Source organism: Nesoenas mayeri, assembly GCF_963082525.1.
Source record: "Nesoenas mayeri genome assembly, chromosome: 24".
Classification (NCBI taxonomy): domain Eukaryota; kingdom Metazoa; phylum Chordata; class Aves; order Columbiformes; family Columbidae; genus Nesoenas; species Nesoenas mayeri.
This window is the reverse complement of record NC_137546.1, coordinates 339636-360354: the sequence shown is the minus strand read 5'-3', so window position 1 is coordinate 360354 and position 20719 is coordinate 339636. Positions and strand designations below refer to the sequence as shown.

Here is a 20719-nt window from a genome sequence, read left to right as displayed (position 1 = left end):
CAAGAAGCAATGGAAAAGGGTTTGATAGGAGACAAAAGCAAACAAAAGCCTCGCTCCAAAGATACGATGAATGGGGTGTAATTGAATTTTTTGGTGAAGACATTGATTTGACCCTGTAAGACACACAGAGTGAAGCATTAGGGGAATTAACGCACATTAAAATGCAGGGATTTTTTATCAGAGGGCTTTTATTGTGCCTATAGTTTTGTTTTTAATTATTTAATGACTTTGTGTCTCCTAGTGATAAATCTATTTCTTCCCCTTTCTCAGAAGGAAACGGTGCTGGTGTGAGCGGGGGCGCGGAGCAGCCGGCGCGCAGCCGCGGTTCCTCAGCAGCCCTGTCGCCCACCGCGCGCTGGGGCCGCGTTTTCTGTGCAGCACCAGTGCGCGGCTCAGCACCGGTTCAGGGTTCAGCACCAGTGCGCGGCTCAGCACCGGTTCAGAGTTCAGCACCAGTGCGCGGCTCAGCACCGGTTCAGGGTTCAGCACCAGTGCGGGGTTCAGCCCGTGCCCAGGACGCGCGTTTCACTGCAGCCCCAGTGGCCCGGCCGCGTGTGCGCGAGCGTTCGCCGTGAGCAGCGGGTCACCCGCGGGGCTCTGCCGCTCGGGGTGGCAGATGAGCGGTTCTTCTCCCACAGTCTTGCTGCTTCTGTGGCGACAGAATTCACAGAAGGGTCGAACCGCGAATGTGTTTGTGCCCGCGCGTCCCCGGCGCGGCGCGGGCTGTGCGGCTGCGGTGGCTCTGCTGGCACCGGAGCCGCGTCCCGCCTGCAGCCTTTGCGTATACCAGTCCTTGTAATTTTGAGTGCTCGGGGCAGGGAAGGCAGCGTGGAGGATTCGCTGTCTCTTTACGTGTTAATTTATAGCGCTGCTGTGAGCTAGATTTTCCTTGTTATCCAAGGTATTTCCTCTGGAGGAGGGAAATCAGGCTGTAATGTATCGTTAAGCGGAAAGCCTGGGGGAGCTCCTATCCTAGCTGATGCGGATCCTTCTTTTATCCTGTTAGAAGAATTGAATTACGTGTTTTGAGTTGTCTGGAGGCCCAGGTTGGCGCTTCCCTGCGGCGGGGCAGGAGCTGCCGGACGCGCCGGTACCGCGGGGCCGTGTCGGGGTCACCACGTCTGCCGTGTCGATTCTTTGCCCAGATTTGCTGAGCGGGCCCAGCTCCGGCCCGGCAGCGTCACCGCTTGAGCACTCGCCGCTGGTGAAGGGACCAGGCCCGGTGTGTCCGCGGGAGGGTGGCGCGGGCAGGTGCTGCGCCGGCAGCCGGGTGCGCTGGAGCGCCGCAGCGCGCCGCTGTGTGCCGAGTTCACACAGCAACAGCCGGGCGCGGGAGAGGCGCCGCCAGAGCGCCGTGCCGCTGCCGCTGCGGTGACCCCCAGCCCGCCGGCCGCGTGAGGGAAGCGAGCGCCGCGGCGCATTCTGGGGGAATTTATTTGCAGTGTAAACATGTTGGTAGGAGTCATTAATATGACATTCACACAACTCTAATAAAGTACGTAACACGGAGATCTGGCACTGTTGCAATACCCAGAGGACATTAAGTATGAGTCTTAAAACCAAGAGTATTGGAAACAAGATATTTTTACGTCTCGTTTGGGAGTAATATAATTGTGTTTTGTGGCTCTAGCAGATGCTTGGGCCAGCTGGTTGGAGAGTGTTGTGGGGTTTTTTAGCTTTGGTGCTATACAACTGCAGCCCTTACATAGAACTGTCTTTAGCAGAACCATCGCTTCCCGGTCGAAGGCCGTTCCGTGGGCGCAGCAGCTGCGCGGTGGGGCGGGCGCCGCGGGGCCGGGGCTGCGCTGCAGCCACCGAGCGCTCGGAGCTGCTTCCCCGGCCGTTCCTCGCAGCCCGGCTACCGCGGGTCTCGGGCAGGGAAACCGACCGGCTGGGAGGCGCTTATTGGAAGAGAACCATCAAAAACCACCTATTTCTGTCTGGGGGGTGAAAAGCGTGTTCGCTGCAGCCCAAGGGCCCGTGGCCACCTTGGGTCGGGACATCGCGGGTGTGGGGGCAGCGGGGTGTCCCCCCCCGCCTCTCCGAGGGGCCGGGCGGCTGCTCCGCGTCCCCATTCGTACCAGCGCCGTCATCAATTATCTCGCGGCACCCATAATTTCCTGTGAACAAATCGGTTCTGATCTGGAAGTAATCGCCCGTATCATTCCTGCAAGTGGGAGCGATGACTTATGTTGATGTCACCCGCTGGCTTTTTATGGCAACGATTAATAATTCAGTAATTCTCTCTGCAGTGATGCTGTTCTATTTATAAATATTTAATTTAGCTCCCCGTGCGGGTCTGGGTGCGCCTGCCCTTTGCCTCCTGCCCTAACGCCAGGCTCCCGGCGGTGCCGCGGCCACCGGGGCTGCCAGCGAGCTGCCGGTGCTGGGCACTGCCCGTGCCTTTCCCCGCTCGTTCCTGGCGCTGTTAAATCTGGCCCTGGTGCTGTGACTGTGAACACTGCTCTCCCAGGCAAAGCCTGGCTTACGCTGCAGAGCTAACGTGGGGCCGGCAGCTCCTTGTCTCTGTTTTAAAACTTTGTGGTTTCCAACACAGCCATGCCAATAACTTCTTTTTCTTTCTGCGTTTCTCTTTCAGGAAATTGCAGCTTATTTAATAACGTTTGAAAAGCACGAAGAATGGCTAACAACTTCCCCTAAAACAAGGTAACGTTGCTCCTGCTTCAGCACATTGACTCGTTCTCGCTGACGACTCGCTAATCAATGCCTTGGCCACCAAGTGAAAACTCCCGGTCACGCTTGATGCCTTGTGACACCGAGCTCTCATTAATTGACTTAATGAGCATTTTATTGAATGAAATCAGATTGATTACAAATGGAACAGCTGCAGTCTTGACAGGTTAAAGTTTGAAGCCGATGGTTCGGGGTTTGATTGCAGCCCTTGAGCTGGGCCGGAGCCCGTGCACGAGGCCGCAGGCCGCTCATCTCGCGGGGCTCCCGCGGCCGCCGGCTCCGGTGAATCCGAAGGCACGAGCGCCCTGCGCTGCGCCCGGCCGGCCTGCAGCCGCCGGCACTGTGTGCCTTCTGCTGCTTTTCTTGCTGGGGTTAAGTGTGTGATGGCGAGGAGATCCCAAAAAGCTGCATGAACAGACATGTTTGCAGTTTATTGTTCAGTGAATGTCATGTCTTCCTCGCGCTGCCATAAACGTTCAGCTCCCCGGGGCCCCGCAGGGAGGTTTGCGGGTGTTTTGCTGGCGTTCCTGCCTCGCTCGGGCTCGCAGCGGTTCTGGATGTCTCACTGACACAAGAACGACTCTTGCGTTCTGATGTTGCAGGATTTTGTCGTTTGCTCTTTTTCTCGATCTGCCTCTTTCGGGTCGGAAGGGCAGGGTTACGGGAGGGAGCCTGCCGAGGCGTCCCGTCGCCATCGCCGCAGGGCCGGTGCTGGCAGCCCCGCGCCGCCGGGCGCTGCGTTTGGCGTCGCCTCGGCTGTAACGAGCAGGGGCAGAGCTTACAGTGGGACGCAGGGGCCCGGTATCGAGCCCAACGAACAGCACACGTTAATCCCGGGGGTGCGCAGCCCGCGGGGCAGCCGGGCACTGCGGGACAAGGCGCTGGGTCCCCTGAGGGTTCCGCCCCGGCTGCTCCCCCCGCGCTGCGGCCAAAGGGCCCCGGGGCGCCGCCGCCCTCCTGGGTGAGCCCACAAACACGGTGCCGCCCCTCGGCCGCAGGACAGCAAGTGGCACGGGGGCGGTGGGGAACACTTCTTTCTGAGCGGGGAATCCCATTTCAGAATTAATGCAGAAGAATTTCTTGCAGAACCTTTGCCAGAGGAGCTGTTGAGTGGGCAGGAAACGTATGAGCCAGTCTGGGTGTCCATGGCGTCACTGAAGGTGTGAGATTACAGGTGTTTTTGTAGCAGCATCTTACGATTTTAAGAGTTTGGTTTGCAAAAAGCAATGCATGAAAATGATTTCCTGATGAGTATTACGGTGCCTTCCTCCCGCCTGTTTACACTTGAAAGAAATAGTGTCCCAGGAGAAGGGAAGTGAAGTTGCGGTGGCTGTTCAAGGACCTTCCAAAATTGTTGAGTTGGTTTTTCTTTTTTTTTTTTTTAATATAAAAATTAATTGGAAGAGTTAAATGCTGAGTTCATGCAATTAGGCCTCCCAGTACTGCAGAATTAATGACATCGATCTGGCGCTGAACTGGAACGCTCCAGTTCTTTGGTTGCTGCTGTGGTGCTGCTGATTTCATCTCAGCAATTGACACAGGTGGCTCGCCCGCTGGCAGTGCCCGTGGGACCCTCAGGCGGCCTCGGTCACGGGTGGAGGAGGAGCTGACGCTCTGGTGGTGCCATCGTAGTGCTGCCATCGTGGTGTTGCCATCGTGGTGGCGCCATTGTGGTGACACCATCGTGGTGGCACCATCGTGGTGTTGCCATCATGGTGGTGCCATCGTGGTGCTGCCATCGTGGTGGTGCCAGAGGAGCCGCAGGAGAGCGTTCACAGGGTCTGAAATGGCTTTTCTCTGAAACTTGGTGTCGAATGACTCTAGTTGATAAAATATGCTGATCTAAATAGACCGGAATATTATTACAACAGCCTTGTGAGTGCTCCAGTTTATCAACATAAATTAACAAGAGCGCCTCGCAAGGCATCGACCTTGGTGTTTCCTTGCGCTGGTGTTTGGTTGCTCGCTGACGTGCCGGATAACCCACAGTGGCGTTCCGGCGCAGGGCGCTGTGCCGGCGCAGCGGCGCTGAGCTCCGACATTGCTGAGCTCAGTGCGAATCGTGACAGCAACAAAAAACTACTTGAGGTTTGTGTATCAAGTAGAACTTAATTGCTATTTACATTGGAATTTCAATGACAAAGCCAGCTTTCTTAGTCCAAAGACCTTCTGCTACATAAGATACTTTGCTTATCTGCATCCAAGTGCCTTATGTAATTGTCGATTGTAGAGTCTTCCGGCAATACACTTGAGCACTGCGGTGGAGCTTCAGCTGCGCCCAGGAGCGCAGACTCGGCCGTGCGGGAGCTTGAGTTGGGGCGGGTCCGCGCCCCGTCCTCGCTCGCGTCCCGTCTGCTCCGTGTGACACCAGCGGGCCGGGGGCGCAGCGCGGCCGAGCTGCCGCCTCCGTGCTCCGCGGCCCAGGAGGTGCGTGTTTCTCGGGAAGCGTTTTGCAAAGCTGGCGCCGCGAGCAGCCGCCGCTTGCGCTGACACGGAGCGGCTGGGGAAATTCCCACACGGGGGTTTTCAGCCCAGAAAGAGCCCAAATGCCGTTTTTAGGCAGTGAGACTTGGCAGTGATTAATATTTCTGCAGCTAAAAGCAGTTGAGTGGCAGCCTGCTCCTACAAATCAATAGCGATTTGCATAACACCGTCAGGATCCATTTGGGGTGATTCGGTGTTACTTCTGCTGCCTCCTGGGTTATTTTTAGCATTTAAATTCCCCTCTCACGGCTGAAGGAAAACGCGTGTGGCTCGTGCTGGGGGCGGCGAGTCCCGCTGGTGGATCCCGGCCGGACCGGGGGCTGTGGGGACGGGGCCCAGCGGCAGGAGCGGCCCCGACTCGCGGGTTGGGGAGCGCAGGGCCCGTCCTGCTGCCCCAGACGCTGAGCCGGGCCTTGGCTGGGCCCAGTTCCAGGCCTAGGGACAGACCCGGTTTGTTTGGGCGGCAGAGAACACAGGGAACCCCGTTTGCTCTGGTCAGAGCCGGTGCAGTGGACGGGGCTGCTCTGCCGTGTGCTGCCCTGCCCCTGCTGGCGCGGCTGCTGAAACGGGGCGTGCAGGTCATGTCAGGCTGGGTTTTCTTTTGCGGTGACCCCAGTGCGTGCGGTGACCCCGGTGCATGCGGTGACCCCGGTGTGCCTGTGACCCCGGTGCATGCGGTGACCCCGGTGTGTCTGTGACCCCGGTGTGTGCGGTGACCCCGGTGCATGCGGTGACCCCGGTGTGTCTGTGACCCCAGTGCATGCGGTGACCCCGGTGTGTCTGTGACCCCGGTGCATGCGGTGACCCCGGTGCATGCGGTGACCCCGGTGTGTCTGTGACCCCGATGCATGCGGTGACCCCGGTGCATGCGGTGACCCCGATGTGTCTGTGACCCCGGTGCATGCAGTGACCCTGGTGCATGCGGTGACCCCGGTGTGTCTGTGACCCCGATGTGTGCGGTGACCCCGGTGTGTCTGTGACCCCGGTGCATGCGGTGACCCCGGTGCATGCGGTGACCCCGGTGTGTCTGTGACCCCGGTGCATGCGGTGACCCCGGTGCATGCGGTGACCCCGGTGTGTGCGGTGACCCCGGTGTGTCTGTGACCCCGGTGTGTGCGGTGACCCCGGTGTGTCAGTGACCCCGGTGCATGCGGTGACCCTGGTGCATGCGGTGACCCCGGTGCATGCGGTGACCCCGGTGTGTGCGGTGACCCCGGTGTGTGCTGTGACCCCGGTGTGTCTGTGACCCCGGTGCATGCGGTGACCCCGGTGTGCCTGTGACCCCGGTGCGTGCGGTGACCCCGGTGTGTCTGTGACCCCGGTGTGTGCGGTGACTCCGGTGCGTGCGGTGACCCCGGTGTGTCTGTGACCCCAGTGCGTGCGGTGACCCCGGTGCGTGCGGTGACCCCGGTGCATGCGGTGACCCCGGTGCATGCGGTGACCCGGTGTGTCTGTGACCCCGGTGCATGCGGTGACCCCGGTGTGTCTGTGACCCCGGTGCGTGCGGTGACCCCAGTGTGTCTGTGACCCCGGTGCATGCGGTGACCCCGGTGCGTGCGGTGACCCCGGTGTGTGCGGTGACCCCGGTGTGTCTGTGACCCCGGTGTGTCTGTGACCCCGGTGCATGCGGTGACCCCGGTGCGTGCAGTGACCCCGGTGCATGCGGTGACCCCGGTGCGTGCGGTGACCCCGGTGTGTCTGTGACCCTGGTGCATTTGGTGCTGCCACAGCTGGGCTGAGTCCCCGTCCCAAGCCCCACCTGACCCCTGTCCAGCCTAAGGAACACGTGTTGTCACGGATATCTTTATGGAGGGCTCCTTAAAGATAAGTTAGAATCTCGCAGTATATTAATGTTGTGTTAAATAATTAATAGTAAAATTAATTGAATTATTCAATTTTCAGGTAAAAACAGGGTGATAAATATTCATAACTTATTTTATTAAGGGAATTTCCATTTCCTATGTCATTAAAGTGAGATTAACTAAGGTTGGATTTAAATGAAGATTGAAAACAATTGTGCTTTGGAATTAATTTGCGGTGTTTGGTGGCTGCGGCGCGGCGGCTCCTGCGGCCCGTGCGCCCGGCGCCACCGGCCTCGCCACGCAGCGCGGGATCCTGGGCCTCTGCTCGCCTGTTGAAACCCTGTTTGTGTGTTTGGGGTACCGTATGACCTATTTTTCCTCCATCAAAGGCAATGTGTGTGCTGTCAGCTCCTTCTGCCTTGGGATGCTGCTTGACATAATCTCTGCTAAATGTGGCACGTCTCTCTTTACACTTTAAAGATTTCATGACTCTCAACACTCTCTTCTCGCTGCTCTCAGTATTTCCTTCTCTTTTTTTCCCCCCCGAAGAGGATAAACAGTGCAGAGATGGTTTTAAGAGGCATCGACTCATATAGATTTTCAGTCGCTGTGGTCCAGGGGTGTTGAGACACCAATAATTAATTCCTGTTACAGCTCAAGTCCTTTGTTTTAACGTGACCCGCTTTGCCAGGCGTTGGCTGGGGGCGGGTTCAGGGCTGTTGGCTCCATCGCGGGTCCGTGTGGTCTGAGACGCCGGCTCCATCGCAGGTCCGTGTGGTCTGAGACGCCGGCTCCATCACGGGTCCATGTGGTTTGAGATGCCTGCTCCATCACTGGTCCAGGTGGTTTGAGACATCGGCTCCATCACTGGTCCATGTGGTCTGAGATGCCAGCTCCATCACTGGTCCATGTGGTCTGAGATGCCAGCTCCATCACTGGTCCGTGTGGTCTGAGATGCCAGCTCCATCGCTGGTCCGTGTGGTCTGAGATGCCGGCTCCATCACAGGTCCATGCGCACAGACACCTCGTCCCGCCGCCGCCCTCGTGGGGTGCGAACACTCCTGCTCCTCCTCACACAGAGCTGGGAGAGTCCTGCAGCGTCACCCTTGGAGAGGCAGAGAGCCCTGGAACACGTGGAATTGTCAGGAAAAGCAATTACCTGATAATAAAGCAATTCAGTTAATCAGCAAACTACTGCCTGCCTTGGGAAGGCCAGGTGAGCTTTTCCCGTCAGGGGATGTGGCCGAGGAAGGTACCGGGTGTCTGATTTTGGACAGCTGGCTTGCAGAATTCGGACGGGCTGGGCCGGCACCCTGTCCGGGTGCAGCAGACGAGGCCGTGAACGTGTGAGGGTGCTGGACCGGGGCTCCTGGCGGCGGAGCCGGAGCCCGCGGAGCAGCCGGCAGAGCGGGGATTTGTGGCTCCCCGATGGTTTGAGGGCTGCAGAAGGGCCAGGAAATCTGGTATTTGATCCCCCTGTTTTAAACAGCAACAGAATTAAAGTCTTTGTCGCATTTTAAAGAGTTTGCAACTTAATTTGTATTCTGGTATGGTAATGAAGAAGCATCTTTTGTCCAGGAGGTGAGATATGCAAAAATAACCTTTCAGATGCTCATAATTAACCTTTAACGATATTCGCTCATTTTTTCCAATATATCCTCTGTGTCAAAAACAACATTCAGAGAGAATGCCTGAGACTGCTTGTTGCATCTTAATGGCCTACAAATACCAGCTGATTAAAAATAACCTATTTATCAGGATGATTTATTGGCGGAGCCGTGGCCCTGCCGCGCCGGGCTGGAGCCGGCGCCGCGGCAGCGGGTCAGCGTCTCGGCAGCTGCCGTGCCCGCGGCCCGGGCGCTTCGCTTGCCAGACGACACCGAGCAGTGGTTGTGGCAGACGTAGCGCGATTGAAACCGTGCGCGGGTGTGTTAGCGAGCGCGGGTGGGGCTGCTGCGCCCCGCGGTGCCGAGCGGTGCTGAGCGGTGCTGAGCGGTGCTGAGCGCACCCGCTGGGCCGGTCGAAGGATGCAGAGGGGTTTGTGGAACCAAACAGAGGGAGCACAGAGCTGATGGCTTTTGGTGCTGGAGAGCGCGCGTGGGTCCTGAGCAGCAGGATGAGTCCTGGGAGCAGGGATGCGCAGCAGTCCGCGAGGTTCCCCGGCGGTGCTCTGGTTGGCGTTCGCTCCGTGCGCTGTAACAATGCTTTCATAGCATCAAATTTTAAATTCCGTGTGGTGTCTGGTGGGTAGGCAGATGTACCGCTATGTTAAACTTTATGTCACTTAAAAATGGTTTTCAGGTACATCAGAGGGAGATCATCCAGCTGTAAAACTATCTGCTTTATGACGCTGCGTCGCAGCTTCGGTCTTTTTGTTTTAATTAAAAATGTACCTTAAACCTCACACCCTCACGTAATCTCCACTGTGCCTTTTTCTTACCTGTAACTTACCGACAGAACGTAAAATGACCCATTCTTGCGGCGTTTTTCGGTGCGGTTGGTGGGGATCAGCCCTCCCCCGCCTCCCGGGCTGGCCTGGTGCGGGTGTCCTGCCCGCGCAGCCCGCGGCGCCCGCGCCCCGCGAACGGCGTTCGGCTGAAGGGTGACTCCGGTGGCCTGGACGGTGCTGGTTGTTTGGCTTCCCCAGCGAGCGGCCGGCCCGGGGCCGCTGGTTGGCTCCGCGGGCCCTGGCCAGGCGGCCGTGCCGCTCCCGGCAGAGCCGGCGCTCCGGGCGGCTTTTCCAGCCGTGCCAGTTGTGCCAGCCGAGCCGGGTCACGCTGGGGCGGCACGAAAAAGGGGTTTCTGTCCTCACGTGTTCGTCCAGGCTGAATTAATCTGGAAATGTGGAATTTAATCTCAACTAAAAATACTGCAGGGTAATTAAGTTCAGAAGCAGGATGAGCTGAGAGGGTATAGAAAAGATAAACATCAGAATAAGACAATAATTGAGTTTGCGTTGTAAACACATTCCTATCGCACTTTGGGGTTTTTATTTGTTTTATAAGCTGCCTCATTAAGAATTTGAGCAGAAAGTGCTCAAGAGCCTCGGCGGGTCCTGGAGCGGTGGGCGACGGCCTGTGCGTTTGTCCTGTGCTTCCCAGCGCTTTCTGTATTGGGGTTTAGTTATCTTCTATCATCCAATAGTTGATGAGTGTGTTTGAAGGTGAAGAAGGCTTAAAATTGGAAAGTGTGTGTTTCCTCGTGATACCGCTTGTTTTGTGGATTCCCGTAAGCTTTTAATCTAGTTATTCTAATAATTGGATGTTTAATGTATAAAATCGATAAATCGGGTTAGTATCATTAAATATCGGATGTATGAATTCTGAGGAGCGTCACACGAGCGCTGTGGCGGATCAGCCGTGGTGTTTCCGCGCGAGCGCTGGTAACTCGGCTCTGGAATGTATTTGCGGAAGGCTGATTTGAGCACTTTCAGCCCAAAGCGCTGGGGGGTGCTCGGTGCCCGCGGTGGTTGGTGCTGGGGACTCTGCACCGCGCGGGGATGGGGACGGGGGCCGCGCCGCGCTGCTCCGGTTCGGTCCGGAGACCGACCCGCGGGACCGGGAGCTGGTCAGGAGCAGCTGCGGCGACGGCGGCCGCTCGGGCGCCTGTTTGGACGGCGCACGCTCCGCTCGCCCGGCGCGGTGCCCCGTGGCTCGCTTTGATTTGTCCAGAGGTTTGCAGGAAAAATGCAAAAACATTTCCTTCCCATTTGCTAATAATAATTTACCCTTAACTCTGAAAAATTACTTTACGGATCTTCATATTTCACAGACCATAACTAGATTACTGCCTTTTACTGGAATACTGTATGTTAATGAAGACCGATTGGGATTACATAATAGATTTCCTCTAAAGAAGGCATTATGTGGTTATTTTTTACTGTCTGGCATTCTAGTTAATTGCCTTGTCATCATTAATTGATAGGACTAAATTGATATAAATAAATAGAAGAAGTTCTGGAGGTCAGTTTGGAAGGCAGGAGGCGTTTGGCACAGGCTGCAGCCTGCGGTTGTGACGGTCGGAGGGAGCCCGTGCGCCCAGATGTGCCCATAAAGCCACTTCCCGCGCAGCCGGAGCAGACGGAGCGCCCGCTGTCCCGCCAGGGCGGCAGCGTTGCCCCGGCTGTGCGGGGCTGGGCTCGGCCTTGGGCTGGGCTCGGCCTTGGGCTGGGCTCACCCGTGGGCTGGGCTGGGCCTTGGGCTGGGCTCACCCTTGGGCTGGGCTCGGCTTGGGGCGAGGCTCAGTCCTGAGCCTCAGCCCGGCAAAGACCTGGTGGTTGTGGCTGGCAAACGCAGCAGCGTTAGCCCGTGTGTGTCACTGCCGTCAGCCGTCGGGAGAGCAGCAGCCGGAGTGACGCCCGCAGAGCGAGGCCACCTCAAAGAGCTCCGCGAGGAGCTTCCCCGCAGCGGGGAGCGTGTTTTGTTGTAAGGGACTGAGCTGCTTTAACTACCCGCCCTGGCAGCGAATTGAAATGAATATAAGATAAAAAATCAATTTTAGAGCCAAGGACCTTCTGGAGGAAAGGCTCTGGCTCTGGCTCTGGCTCTGGCTCTGGCTCTGGCTCTGGCTCTGGCTCCAGCTCTGGCTCTGGCTGACCCCATTCCCGTGTCCTGGGAACAGTCGCTTTTGGCTTTGCGCTGGTTACAGTTCCCTCCGGCAACTCGAGCTCCCCGGGCAGTAAAACAGTTTTCGCTAAATGATGTGTCTGACATTTTCCAAATCTTGATGTGACAATTTAGAGGGAACTAGTTGCATTGAGCAGCCTTATTAATATTGCGGTAACGTGATTAGGGGAACATATCGGTCGTTTAGGCCAAAGGGACTTTAATTGATGAGCGCAATGCAGACGCAGATGCAAAGCATCAGTTCACCAGCATCACCCAATATCCTGGTCTTAACTTGTTTTCTGTTTACTCTCGTTTTGTATCTGGTTCATGTTCATGATAAGATGAGCTGGTTTAGATTCTTATTATCCAAGTAAAGGACTTTATATACAAGAAGCAAAACCCCATCGGAGCGGGACGCAGAGCCAGCGGAGGCGCGTGCTGCTGGCCCGGGCACCGCGTCCAAAGTGACGCTTCTGCAGAATCTTCTCTGGAAATCCCTGGTGTTCCTGCCGGTCCAGCGCTCCGTTACCACCGCTCCCCGCGTCACCGCGGGAAACTGCAGTAGGTCTGGTGGCGGCGCCCAGTCCAGAGCTGGAGCTCAGCATCCCCAGCACCCTCAGCATCCCCAGCACCCTCAGCATCCCCAGCGTCCCCAGCAGCCGCAGCAGCCCCAGCATCCCCAGCAGCCGCAGCAGCCCCAGCATCCCCAGCATCCCCAGCAGCCCCAGCATCCCCAGCAGCCCCAGCATCCCCAGCACCCTCAGCATCCCCAGCAGCCCCAGCATCCCCAGCAGCCCCAGCATCCCCAGCAGCCGCGGGGCGGCTGCGGGTCCATGAGCAGCGTGGCGTCGCCTTCCCAGTTGTAGCAGGAACAGTTTGGGAAAAGTAGCTCTTAGGCTGCTGTGGCAATTTATGTGAGAGCTGTGGTGGTAAATAACCGGAGAGGGAGGGAAGCATCTCACGTCTCATCAATAGTGAAGACAAAAGGCTTTCTGCTCAGCCGTTACTCTTCCGTCCTTTCCCTCCTTCCCCCAGGCCGCCAGCAAGAAACCCAAATAGAGATCAGGCAGCTTTTAAATGCCACAGGCTCATACAAGGGAGGAGATTCGGAGCTGTAATGTGCTGCGTGCTGTTCGGGTCTGTCAGCTCCACACCGTGGGGCCAGAAACAACTGCGGCGCCTATGCCAAGAGCGCGGCCCGTGTGGCGCCCGGGCCAGCGCCGTGCCGGCTGCTGGCGGCCAGGACGGTCCCGGCACCGGGCCTGCCGGGGGTTCAGGGCGTTCTGCGGATTGCAGGGTGCAGAGCAGCAGCGGTGCTGGTGGCAGAGATCGGTGGTTGGTGTCCCCAGCCTGGATACGGTGATGTACTGCACACCGGCAGAGCGCCTGTCTCTGCTGGGGCACCTTTCGGGATGCTCCGCGCCCCTGTTCCCCGTCCCTTTGCCTTGGTTTGCTGCTTTTCCCGGGGCGCAGCCGTGGCGCGTGGAGCGGGCGGAGCCGGGACGGACCGGGCTCCGCGGCGGGACCCGCCGCCGCTGCCGTGTTCGCTGTGGCAGAGGAAGGCGGCTGTTCTGGAGCATCCAGGTAATTTCAGCTGGCCGGTGGTGGTAGAAAACCATCAAGAGCTTGTTTTCCTCAGTAATAAGGTGCCTTTATGCACTTAATGGAGCATTGGGATGAGTTACTCTATAATTAACAGCTTTTACATCAGCGTTACTGCCCTATTATTATGCGATAAACACGGGTGAAGGCGGGTGTCTTCGAGTGGAGTGTTTTGTTGGAGAAGAATGAGAAGTGGCGCCCGCCGGAGCTCGTCCTTGTGCTGGACACGCAGGAGCGGGGCCAGAGGCCGCGCTGGCGTTTGCAGCCTTGGCCTGGCAATGGAGCCACAAGCCAACGCTGCCTCGGCACAAACCGCTTAATTTGGCTTCTTTATTTAGAGAGCTTCCTTGTGCCACCTGGCCTTGCAAACATTCGGTAGGTTTTTCAGCAGCCCCAGGTCTTGCTCTGCTCCCTGGAGCCGCCGGGCCCCGACAGCCCAGGGGCAGCATGAGTGGGGCCGGGGGTCCCTCCCGCTCGCCGTCTCCCGAAGGCTCCTGTCCGTTCGTTTCCTTCGTGTATACGAGTTCAGGCGCTTTGCTCCCTGCAGAGGCTCCAGCCAGCGCTCTCCTGAGCGCGCTGCACGTTGCTCACGCCGGCGTTTCCGTGCCTGCTCCGGTGTCCCACGCAGTGACGATGTCCCACGCAGTGACGGTGTCCCACGCAGTGACGGTGTCCCACGCAGTGACGGTGTCCCACGCAGTGACGGTGTCCCAGGCGGTGACGATGTCCCAGGGCAGTGACGGTGTCCCACACAGTGACGGTGTCCCAGGCAGTGACGGTGTCCCAGGGCAGTGACGGTGTCCCACACAGTGACGGTGTCCCAGGCAGTGACGGTGTCCCAGGCAGTGACGGTGTCCCAGGCAGTGACGGTGTCCCAGGCGGTGACGGTGTCCAAGGTCTTTGAAGTCCGGCGGGTGCTCCGGGCAGAGAACGTCCCTCTGTGTCTAACGCGGGGCTGAGCAGGAACAGCAAAAGCAATGTAGAAGCTAATGCTTTTTTTTCTTCCGTTCCTTTTTGCTCGTTTATTGCCTTTTTAAAACGACATGCATATCCTGGTGCTGTGTTAGAGCTGGTTGTTATCTGATCTGCTGATGCGCTAAAAAGAGATTGTCTATAATAAAATAATAACAGGCCTTTTTTTCTTTAGCGTTTCTCTCCGTATTTTCAGCACACGCTGAGCCCGTTCACAACATGCCCTGCGAAACACTGATGCTTTGTGACAAGATGTCCTTTATTTTTACACCCGTCACTGGCACACTTACCTTGTTACGTACGAGATTCTTGAGTAAAATGTCGCAGATTGCAAAGCATCAGTTAATGCAGGTAACAGCAGCAAAGGTGGAAATTTGTCTTGTGCCAAAGACAGAATATTGCTTTTCTGTAGACTTTTCTGGCCTGTAGTACATTGCTCCATGAAGTCTCTTAGGACGGTGGTTTTTCTCTATGTAATGCAAAGCTGTTTCTTCTTTTCAGACCGCAGAATGGTTCCATGATCCTGTACAACAGGAAGAAGGTGAAATACAGGAAAGATGGATATTGCTGGAAAAAAAGGAAAGATGGGAAAACCACCAGGGAGGATCACATGAAGCTGAAGGTGCAAGGAGTGGAGGTAGGAGCCCGAGGGCGGGCGCGGGGCTGGGGCGCGCGGCCCCCGCAGCGCGGGCACTGTCCCTGCCCACACCTTCAGGAAACACGTGTGCTCACTGCGTTCCAGCCTTTCCCCTCTCGCTCCCCAGAAACACACGTGTTCTCCACGAGCACTTTGAGCAACACTCGGATGTGGCTTCACCGTCTGGTTGTGTTGCTGCTCGAGTCGCCGTGAGGCTCAATGGAGACACTGCAGTGTCTTCACGCTGAGTGGCTTTTGGTGGAATATGGGCTTTTTGGGACAGGCACGGGGTGGCCACGCAGCTCGAGGTGGGTTGCCAAGCGCTTTTTTTACCTGACAGCTTTGCATGTTCGTGATTTGGTCCTCACAAGACACCAGCTGGGTTTTGGAAGCGGTTTCCGTGGTTTCCCGCGTGCCCGTGTTGGTCTCGCAGTGTGCAGAGGTGGGATTGCTGTTGAAATGGACCAGCACCGGGCTCTCCCTCAGGGTGTGTTTTGGAGGAGGCTGTTGCTGTACTGCTGGTGTTGAGCTGAACAGCCCTTTGGTACCTGACGTTTTCCCTCCAGAAGGTACTTACGGGCTCTCACCGAACCGCCCTCCGGCTCCTCGGGGAGGTCAGAGAACAAGGTGGATGCGCCAGAGCTCACAGATCTAAAATCTCTTGTTCTCTCATGTATCTGTCTCGTGTCTTGGCTCAGTACAATATGATAATCTTTACGAATTCCTTAAGAAGGAAAAAAAAAGGTAAACTCTAAGTCTTATTAAGAGAGAAACTCCCTTGTGGAGATGCAGAGTATCAGTTTTGTGTCAGGACTTGCATTTAATTATTGTCATAGCAGTCCTTTAACGCTGTTACAGATTAGTCCGAGAGGACAGCGGTGGAAATTTTCGGTTACTCAATTACTGCATAAACCCTGGGACGTCCCCTCAAAACTCCGCAGGAGGTTCTGTAGCGTTGGGCTCTGACAGCGATCCTGCGCTCGGCAGCGCGGCGGCGCGGGCTCCTCGTGGGCCGCGCGGTGGGGACGGTCATGGTGACAGCAGCGGTGACGGTGGGGGTCACGGCACCAGAACATGGGGCTGTGACAGCGCCTGAGCGCCTCGTGTGTCTGGTTTCCAATAGCGAAGGGGAATATGGATTATCGTTAAATCTGGAATGCGTCTCCTGGGAGTCTCTGCTGGAGGGAACATACGTATCAATAATTCCTCTTCTATACCAGGGTCCTAATGCATTCGCTTGCAGTAACATAAATTCACAGCAAATGGTGGTGGCTTTTGGCGTCTTTTCCTGATGCCCTATACGTGTCTATAAGTGTCAAGGAGCTTTTGTTCTTCAGCAGAGCCGTAAGGTCCCTAATGCTTTAGTTGTCTCAGCTGGCTCTGTGGTGTGTGGCGAAGGATCATCACGTCGCCCGTCAGGCTGGGTTACTGGGGGGTTCCAGATGGGGACTCTGAAAGAAATGAAAATAAATTTAAAAAGAAATAACGAGTCTGTTTCCTACTCGTGGTTTTGCAAATAGTCCTTCCAGCGGCAGATTGGGAGTTACAGCGGGATGGGGCAGAGCCGTGGGTAGGAACAGCCAGCGTTGCATTTACTTTAAAGGATATAGCGCCAAGGAACTGTTTTTACACTTAATTAGTTTGCACATCGTTTTGGACACGGACCAGAATGGAAAACGTTTTTGGTTTTGTTTTGGTATGATTAAGGGAGAAAAGGTGGAATAAAAGGATTAAATTGCTTTCTCAGGCTTTTCCCTGTTATTTGGTGCCTTCCACCGTTAGTTTGGTGGCGTTTCGGTGGTGTGGGGCATCCTGACCCTCCCTCATCTGCTTTTAGCAAAGACAACGGTGTGACAGCCCCGCCGGCCCCTGGGACGTGGTCCGTCCGCTGCATCGAGTCTTACCCGCCACAGCCAGAACCATTTGTTTATTCCTGCTGAAGAGAAGCATATTTGGGGCTTCAAAAGGTTAAATAGATCCTCTCCTGCCTCCCGTTGCTTCCCTTCCTGCCCATGGTGTCCTGGAGCGGGGGCTGTGGCCAACACTGGGACTCGACCTTTAGCAGAGACCTTCCCTTCGCCCGGTGCTGCTGGGCTGTCCACCCTGTGCCCGCGGGCGGGTGTCACAGGTGACGCCGCCGTCGCAGAGCCGCGGCAGCGCGGGCAGTGACGGCCGCCGCGCGGCGCCGCCGGAGCGCGTTCCAGACCCGCGGCCCCTTCGGGTCGGATTCGTCACGCTCTTGAATTAACAGTTTTTGAACTACAGCAACTGTATAAAATGTATGGAAGGGTTTTGATTACAAATCTGAAATCTGAAGGTTTATTAATGGCCAGAGGGCACTGGAATTTAATACCTGCCTGTTGGCTTGTCAATTCACAGCATTTAAAGAACCAGCAGCAGTTGAGATGGTTCTAAATATAGCAACTTTATTTGAATAGTCAACACAGCTTTCAAAGTAAATATTAATTCCGTTATGCTATAAACTGTTATTTATCACGACAGAAAGCCATAAAGTTATTTTACTAGAGTATAGCCAGCAAATTGCGTATCCTAGATGAGATACAGCGTGCGCTGAGTTCCAGCGCGATGACCCGGTGTGCTTTGCACACACTGGTGTTAGACACGCGCAAACCCGCGTGGCGGCCGCAGCGCGTGTGGAAAAGCCTCTTGGGCCATTGTCCGTCTGGCGACACCGCGGCTGCGGCCGGGCCGGCGCTTGGCTGCTTCAGTTACCCGAACTTCTCCTGGCAGGTGCCTCCTAACTGCCTGGCTCCCGCGTCCCGCGGCACTGCTGCGCGGTGATTCACGGTCACCCTTTGAGCCCGGTGTAGCCGTGGAGGTGTCCAAGGGGGAGGAGTGGTAACAATCCACCCCCCTGCCCTGGTGCTCTGATAAAGTGTTTTCTGCCCAGGATCTTGGAGGAACATCCTTATTTCATGAATGACTTTAGGGAGAGGAGCAATCCCCACCAGGAAACCATCAGGGAGGGTGGATTTTATTATATTTTGCCAGTAAACAACAATTGGTACATTTAATACTTGCCCAGGTCCTGTGGGATCTCTCTGACTAATGCGAAGTGACAGTTGTCACAGTATTGCGTATAAATACCCATCTATTTGCAGGTGTCTGTTCTGTTTTTAGTGTGATCCCACCTTTCCTGCGGGGAGGGAGGGAGTGGTGATGGATGGCCCCGCACCCGTGTCTGTGCCGTGTGTCGTTCTGTTGTCCATGGGGTCCGGGGCTCGGTGCCCTCGCTGCGGTGCCGCCGTGCCGTTCGGCACAGCGACGCGGCGCTGGCAGGGCCCGCGGGAACAGGAGTGGAGGACAAAATCAAAGCTCAGGAGGGTGTGTGATGTCAGGGGTGCGTGCGGTGTCAGGACCGCTTGATGCCATGTTGTGGGAAATTTAGAGGCTGCTTCTTTAGTTCCAGTTTTACACCTTTGATCCAGAATTAAGCAAACATTCTTATGTGGCTGGTATTTTTCCTGGTGGATAACTTGAGCCCTTAATGTATTGATTTGCATATATATGTATCTATTTATATACATATATATATTTACTTTGCTGTAATTTACTCGCATGCATCCTGTGAATTATTCATGAGGGACGTTTTGAATTTTCATTCCCCTGCTGGGCACAGACTGGGTGTTTCTGGCCGCGCGGTGCCACGCGGTGCCACACACGCGGCCCGCGGCACTGCAGGGCTCGCCGCGCGGGGACACCGTGAGCCGGTTTGGCTGTGGGCTGGGGGCCGCGTCCCGCTGCCAGGGGACCCTGGTCCCGGGAACCTGGTGAGCGGCCCCGGCGCCCGCGGCTCCGGCGCCCGTGCCCGGGGTGTGGGCTCCGGTGCAAGGCGCCGCGGTACCGCCAGACCGCGCCGGGCCAGGCAGCCGCAGACGGCGTCCGGTTTGGCTGTCGAACAGAGCACTTCTGTAGCCCGCTCGAGATCTTCTGGCTGTGTTTACATTTTAATAGCACTGCTGCAGAGGAGAACGTATTTTTATTGCTTACATTGATCAGTGAGAGCAAAGGGGGAGCGCCTGGCTGCCGCTCCGCAGGGAACGTGCCCTAAGGAAGCCGTGCATGAAGCTGTTTGGGGGAGAATACCGTGGAATTTTAGACTTAGATAACCACACTGTGCCTGCATCTGATTGCTGATACAAATTATCAGAAAGAAATTCTACTTTAAAACAGAATTTTCAGCAATGTCCATGTGTACTAAAATGAGCAGGAAGCGGAAAGTCACATCTCTGTTTCATGTTGAACGGGAGACCCCTATTACCTTCATTTAAAGGAAAAAAAATTAAGCAAATAATGTAAGCTCTTGAAATTGCTTGTTGGAAGCGCGTTGCAGCTGCAGGATTGCCTTCCTGAGGGCGCTGGAGGCACTTTGTGTGCTGCCAGGGGCGCCTGGAGCCGGGTGGTGTGGGCAGGACACGCAGCTCGTGGCCAGAGCCCCGCGCAGCGCTCTGGCCCCTCACCGCCCAGGCGTCCTGCGCACACCAGAGGAAAAGGGCACAACCTCATTTCTTCAAAGATCAGCCGATCCAGCCCAGAGCTGTAATAAAATTACAAACTTTACTTTTAGGAATCATCTTTTGTGAGTAATATTTTTTGGAGTTAAGTGGTAGGTACACAGTTGAGAAATAAAATGCCGAGGCTCGGTGCCTTGGAGCCGTGTAGGATGTCGTGTTGTGGTGACGGCTCGGCTTTGTTGGGAGAGTTACGTGGTGTAAAGATGGTGCTCAGCTCGCTCTGCGCTCCGGCCCCTCTGGGCACATGGAGAAAGCCGTATTTCAGCCTGCAGCAGCGCTGCCGTTTTTCATGCACAGAACGGGTTGGGTTGCCAAAACAGACTCTTGCCGTCTGCCCGTGGGTCGTGTGCCATCAGCAGCTGCGTTCCTGGGGCGGCTTTACAGCCACGTGGTGTCAGACAGCAAATCCAGGCTGCCGTGCGAACGTGGTCATTGGGATTCTGTGCTTTTGCCTGTTAATGGTACCACAGAATAGTGATAATTATAGGAGGCATCATTTCACATCATTGCCAGTGTGCTCTGTGTTTATTTATACACGTTGTCGTTGGCGGTTGACAGAACCAGACTCAAGTGGAATATCCGTGGCTGTTGCCGTGTGCCCGGGCTGCGGGTGCTGTGACTGGGGTGCTGTGCCGCGGGCCGATTCCCGGGTTACCCGGGGCCCGCCACTGCTTTTGCTTTCTTGCTTCCCCTTGTGCTACTGGAGGAGCAGGTCCTGCAGGTGGCACCTGCTGCTGCTTCTTCCTTCTCAGGAATCCACTAGACGTTCATTAAACTTTTTACAGATATTAGTTCAAAGTGCTGAAAATTACTGGAATTTAGAAAATGTGCAGAATGTAAAAGGCTTTTCCATTTCTTGTCGAGCAGTCTGACTTTGCTGGTGTGAAAGAACTTGGATGGCCAAGCCGGGGCTCCTGTCTGTGGGAGCGCCTGGTTCAGAAAGCACACACTGGCCTCCAGCTACGCATCGTGGTTGTACAGACGGGTGTATCGCGTTGTGGTTGTACAGGTGGGTGTATCGCGTTGTGGTTGTACAGGTGGCTGCATCGCATTGTGGTTCTACAGATGGGTGTATCGTATCGTGGTTGTACAGGTGGATGTATCGCATTGTGGTTGTACAGGTGGGTGTATCATATTGTGGTTGTACAGATGAGTGTATCGTATCGTGGTTGTACAGGTGGGTGTATCGCATTGTGGTTGTACAGGTGGGTGTATCGTATTGTGGTTGTACAGGTGGGTGTATCGCGTCGTGGTTGTACAGGTGGGTGTATCGTATCGTGGTTGTACAGGTGGGTGTATCGTATCGTGGTTGTCCAGGTGGGTGCATCGCACCGTGCAGGCAGATGATGGTGTGTTTTAGTGGGAGCCTGTCCCGGGCAGCTGGTC

General features: G+C 56.0%; 1 protein-coding gene across 3 annotated transcripts in view; it reads left to right on the top strand.

Moving 5' to 3' along the window:
- The window catches only part of CAMTA1 (calmodulin binding transcription activator 1), a gene marked incomplete at its 3' end in the record, with an annotated part of 128449 nt that overhangs the window by 33359 nt on the left and 74371 nt on the right, over positions 1-20719 (top strand). For all 3 annotated transcript variants that reach the window (XM_080358898.1, XM_080358897.1, XM_080358896.1), the window contains exons 3-4: positions 2600-2667; positions 14663-14798. In XM_080358898.1, coding sequence (XP_080215024.1) covers positions 2600-2667; positions 14663-14798 — 204 coding nt within the window. The remainder of the gene's footprint in view (positions 1-2599; positions 2668-14662; positions 14799-20719) is intronic.